General features: G+C 45.7%; 1 protein-coding gene across 1 annotated transcript; it reads left to right on the plus strand.

The window, feature by feature from the left end:
- The first annotated feature begins 1,970 nt into the window (after positions 1-1,970).
- Positions 1,971-2,849, plus strand: LOC104164912 (chromosome unknown open reading frame, human CXorf21). The gene has a single exon (XM_009704394.1). It carries the CDS (start codon positions 1,971-1,973, stop codon positions 2,847-2,849), a length of 879 nt encoding a protein of 292 aa, XP_009702696.1.
- Positions 2,850-5,069: the final 2,220 nt, after the last annotated feature.

Below are 5,069 nucleotides of genomic sequence, written 5' to 3' on the forward strand. Positions count from 1 at the left end.
TCCCCTCTTGAGTAAATAGATCGCTTTTCGTTAAGTGTCACCTGCCTGTGGGACATCTCACCCAACTGGCAGCAGCTGAGAGCGTCCAGGGTCACCAAAGCAAGTGTTTGGTCACATTTAATTTCCATGAATATTTCCTTCTGAAGGAAGTTTATTTTCCCCGCAACCTTCTTCTTCATAGCGTGGAAGTGATTTTTTTCCTCCCCTGGGGAAAGTCTTTTCTCGTGCTGTCTCCTTCCTCATATCTGCGTAAAGTCTGTCTCCAGGCTTGGGCAGGATTTAGCCAACATTTATTATTAGTGTGGCATTTTGCACTAGCAACTGTGACACATGAAATACTTGACTAAGAAATGAGAGTCCTTTCACTCTTGGAAAAGATAAGTGGAGCAGTCGACCGGAGCGTGGGGCAGTGCAGCGTGGGCCAGAGCGATGCCACCTCCCCGTTCACAGTTTGAGGGAAGATGTTCCCGTTCTGGTGCTCCGTCACAGCGGGCGTTTTGAAATAGGCAAACTGTCAGATAACTGGGACAGATCTTCATATCTGCAGAGACAGTATCTGTTAAGGATTAAAATTATATAATCGGATTAAATTGTAAACGAAGACCAGTGCTCACTACTAAAACAAAGACAAGTTATTTGTTCCTATCACAGAAGGTATTTTGTACTATAAAAAGAAAAAACCCAATTTTTAAAAAATTTATTTTAATTATTTTTTTTAAAAACCAATTTTATTTTAATTTGTTTTTACTAGAGGTTTACTTTCTCTTTGCTGGAGCACAGAATTTCTTTAGGACATCTTTCCCATTGATCATCTCCTTGTCATCTGTTAAAAAAAAAAAAAAGACCTACAGAGGTGGACTTAAGAACAATTATGTGGTAGTGGAGCTGCTAAAGCTGGGGCAGAACATTTACTGATGTGTCCTTGCTAGCCAGTCCTGTCTTTCATTGCTAATGTGTCTACACATTTGAGACTGAGCTGCCTGCTCAGAGAGAGGTGAGAGTTAGTGACTGCTGGAACCTGGTTGTGCCTTTGTAGAAAAGTGATGGAAACTGGTTTCAGAGCTGGTGGTCCTCACGACTAATCCAACAGGGAAGGAGCTGGGGTGCTTCCGAAATGTGCGCTCTGCTGTGCATTGCACTGCAATACGTCTCTGCGAAAGTACACTGCAGATTTCTACATCCAGGGTAGTCAGTTTAAGAGCCTTTTATAGTAACTGGAGAGCGATGAGCAAATCTAGGGCACAATTTGTCTCATCTCAGTTTAGGTGCCTAAAACAGGCCAGATGAATCATGCCTCCAAAAAGCCTTGCTTCTGCCACTGCTTGCCACCATTTTCATGTCCAAAAGTTAGAGACAATTAATTCCATCGTGCTTGGCATGCAGAAGTGCAAAGTCCTAACTTAATGATCTGAGATTTTTTTAATGAAAAAGGAACCGCACCTGCAGTCATTGGTTAGCCGGGAACAGAAGGGGTGATACTCTCAATATGGATCTGAAATCTGCGTAGGTCAGAGGCAGCTGTCAAACTACACACAACAAAAGTTGCTCCAAAGCGTATGAGAATAAGGGGGAAACCCCTCGGCTTCTTTCTGAAGTCAAGGGCAAAAATATCTGTATTTAGGTGGAAGCTATTACAGCAACCGTTACCACAACAAACCGCTTCTTGTTCCTCTTTTCCCAACTCCCTTGTCGTTGGATGTACTGGACGTGCCATATGTTATGTCATACAGAATACGCTTTGATGTGATTGAGGTAACAGCACAACAGGGAGGCTAGCTGGTCACGTCACTCGTTGACTCGAGTCCTCTAGAAAGACAGAGGCACTCTTGTTCGTGTCCAAATCGGAAACATCTCTCCGCAGCTGGTAGCAGACTTGCGAGTGTAATCACCACTCAGTGAGTTTGTAATGAACTAATGGTTTCTTCTTGTCATTTTTCTGTCTGCTGGTGGTTCCTTTCCTTCGGTGAAGGATGCTGTCGGAAGGTTACCTTTATCGAATCACCTACCTTTGCGAAGACCTGGACCCTGAGCTCTACAGCAAGAGTTCGGCTGAGGAAGTGGTGTATGAAATGAAGTCCATGAATTATTCTTCCACGGATGAAGCACAAGGAAAAAGCCTCCTTCAGAGATGCAGATCTGCGGGGAAGTGCATTTCCTCGGTCTGCCCTAGGGGTAGCAAGCACAGCAGGAGGCAGAGGGATCACCTCCCACAGCCCACGCAGCACCCCGTGCCCGCAGGGCCGCTGTCTCCAGCCACGCAGGTCTGCGAGGGGCCGACAAGAAAAGACACCTACCTGGTTCCATCTTCCTGCAAAAGCATTTGCAAGAACTACAACGATCTGCATATAGCCGGGGACTACGTGGTGCCGATTAGCTCGGTCACGACAGATTTTGCCTGTGACAGTGGCATCGGCCCCTTCTTGGAGTCCTCAGAGATTCCTCCCCCCATGGAGTCCGTGAGGGTCCCCCCCTCCAGCGACAGTAGCCGCAAGCCGGCCCAAGGCTACTCCTCGTGCTGGCGACTGGCCAGCTTGGTGGCCCACCAGCAGCCCCTCTCCGACTCAGCCCTGAACGACTACCTGGAACAGAAGCTGGTGGAACTCTACAAGCAGTACATCATGGATAGCACGGCAAACAGGGCATCCCCCACTCAGATCCTGGCCTCGGAGCTTATCATGACTAACGTAGATCAAATCAGCATGCAGATATCACGGGAGAGGAATATGGAGACCACCAAGGCCAAAGACATTGTCATTAGCCGCTTCTTACAAATAGCCAGTGAGAAAATATCCTCGGAAATGAGCACACCTAGTCTGCATATTTCCCAGTATAGCCACACTAATGCGTAGGAGTTGAATGTCTGCTGTTAGAACGCCTTTGTTCTGCAAAGTCAATTTTTAGTTTCTTAAGACATTTTTCTGCTTCATAAAAATGCATTTACCATCTACCACTTAAATTAAATCATCCAGTACGTATTAAAGAAGTAAAAATACCTGTACTGTGCAGACCGTATTGTGGGGCAGGTGATTTATTATCTCATTTCTCTTTTTTTTTTTTTTTTTTAAAGTTTTTCCCTAAAGGCTTATTTCAATGAGTCTCAGACATTAAAAAAGTTTTGCAATAAAAAATCTAGGAGCATATGACACTTTCAGGTGCTGAGGTGTTTGCTTCCTTCCCACGTGCCTGCCATCCCAATTCAACGCTCCTCTGCCTGGAGGCTGCCGTGCTGCCCCCGGCTCTGCGTGACGCGAAGGCTCGCACCCACGCACGCACAGGCACGGTGACGGCAGAGCCACAGAAATACAGAATTTAGGATGTTGTCCACTTCATCTCCCTGCCCCAAACAGCTTCACTTACGACATCCCTCATGGAAGATTTTATAATTTGCTCTTAAAGACATTAAGGGATAGACATTGTACAGTTCCTTCTATACTAACCCTAATTATTTAATTGATGTCTTCCTCTTCAAAAGTTACCATCCCTTTTTGTGAAGCACAAACTCCGTTTCCAAGCTGACTTTGTGGGTCGGAGCGTGCCTGTACACCCGTGGGTTTTGTGCCAAGTGGGGCCGTTACGGGGGATGCTGGTGAGCTGCGATCGCAGGCAGAGACCTCCCTTGCCGGTTGCTTGCAGACCTGCGGTTGTGTAGGGACAGCGGTGATAATAAAAGGGGAAGAGGAAGAAGAATTCACCTTTGTTAAGAGAATTGCACATTGAGAAAGCGGGGCTAATCCGAAGCCCATTTGGTTAATGCAAACAGCTCCTTTGGGTGCAGAAGGAAAGCTGAAACAGACTGCTCAGCGGCGTGGCTATCCACTTCTTTTGTTAGGGTCGTTGCTGTGTATCATAGGTCAAGGTCATTTGAACCTGATTTATTTCTAATAGGAATGTCCTGTTTTGTAAAATTTCACAAGTCTTAAAAAAGAGGAAAAGAAAAAAAGAAAAGAGCTGCCTTGCAGCAAGGGTAGTTACCTACTTCGAGTCTGTGTCACGTATAACATGTTGTCAATGCCGATCCATCGTTGGTTGAGTTTCTAAGTGTCAGTATAATATAAATACTAATTTATAATAAATATTCATTAAAATGTTTTCACATTATTGATTTCACAGTGTCATTTTGGCCTTTGTTTTTTTGTTTTGTTTGGTTTTATTTTTAATGCAAGGCATGCTTTTATGTCTATTGCAAAACCAAGTGTGAAGTAGGGAACACGTCAGTTTGTTCTGTTACTGCTGTCTGTCCAGAGATTCCTGGGATGGCTCAGTCCTTGTGCAGTGGAGAGGTATCCAAAAAACGGTTGCCATAAGAACCTTTGATATGTGAATCCAGAGACTGTACATCTGTTGCCATAGCAGCTACCCAAATACTATTATTCAGCAATTCAAGATAGATATTTTCTGACATATAATATTTCTAGACTGTGATCAAATGCAATTTACAAATAGAAAAAAGTGCTGTTTTAAAGAGAAAACAACATTTGTGGCAATGCATAGGCATACACGTGTGTTCTGCGTGCAAAATCCATCACCAACAGACCTCTCAAGTCTCTTGAAACTCTCCCAGCACAAAAGGCTGTGCTAGATTCTATGAAAATGGCTTGCAGAGGACAGCAAAAGCAAGCAAACGTAGCAGTTTTTATGTCCTACAGATACAGATTCCGGCTTTTCAAAACGTGGGGGATTTGTTCATGCCTATTGACATTCACATCACCAAGATTTAGTAGCAAAAGATGTAGCAGAAAGCAGCTTGCCACGTTGAATGCATAAATCAATACCCTTGCTGAAAGATCTGGCACCTTCATCGGAGCACGTAATCGATTCTTACCCTCAACTCCACCCGCCCCACGGACCGCGTCCTGCGCAAACCAGCCAGCGCTTTGTCGTCGCTTGCCCGCAGATCCAGACCTTGATTTCCCCCCAGCTGTCGGGGCCGTGACCCCTGCTCAGAACCGACGCAGGGAGCGGCAAGGGCAGGTGGAGACCCTTGTGGGGAAGAGGTTTGCCCCAGCCCACCGAAAACGGCCCCTCCGGCAGCGGGGGGAGCCGGGCCGAGCCCGCGGGGGACAGTGCTG

This window comes from Cariama cristata, unplaced genomic scaffold (genome assembly GCF_000690535.1).
Source record: "Cariama cristata isolate BGI_N322 unplaced genomic scaffold, ASM69053v1 scaffold18417, whole genome shotgun sequence".
NCBI lineage: Eukaryota > Metazoa > Chordata > Aves > Cariamiformes > Cariamidae > Cariama > Cariama cristata.

Excerpts from the sequence above, each read along its gene's own strand:
- LOC104164912 (XM_009704394.1), top strand. The coding sequence starts at position 1,971 with ATGCTGTCGGAAGGTTACCTTTATCGAATCACCTACCTTTGCGAAGAC.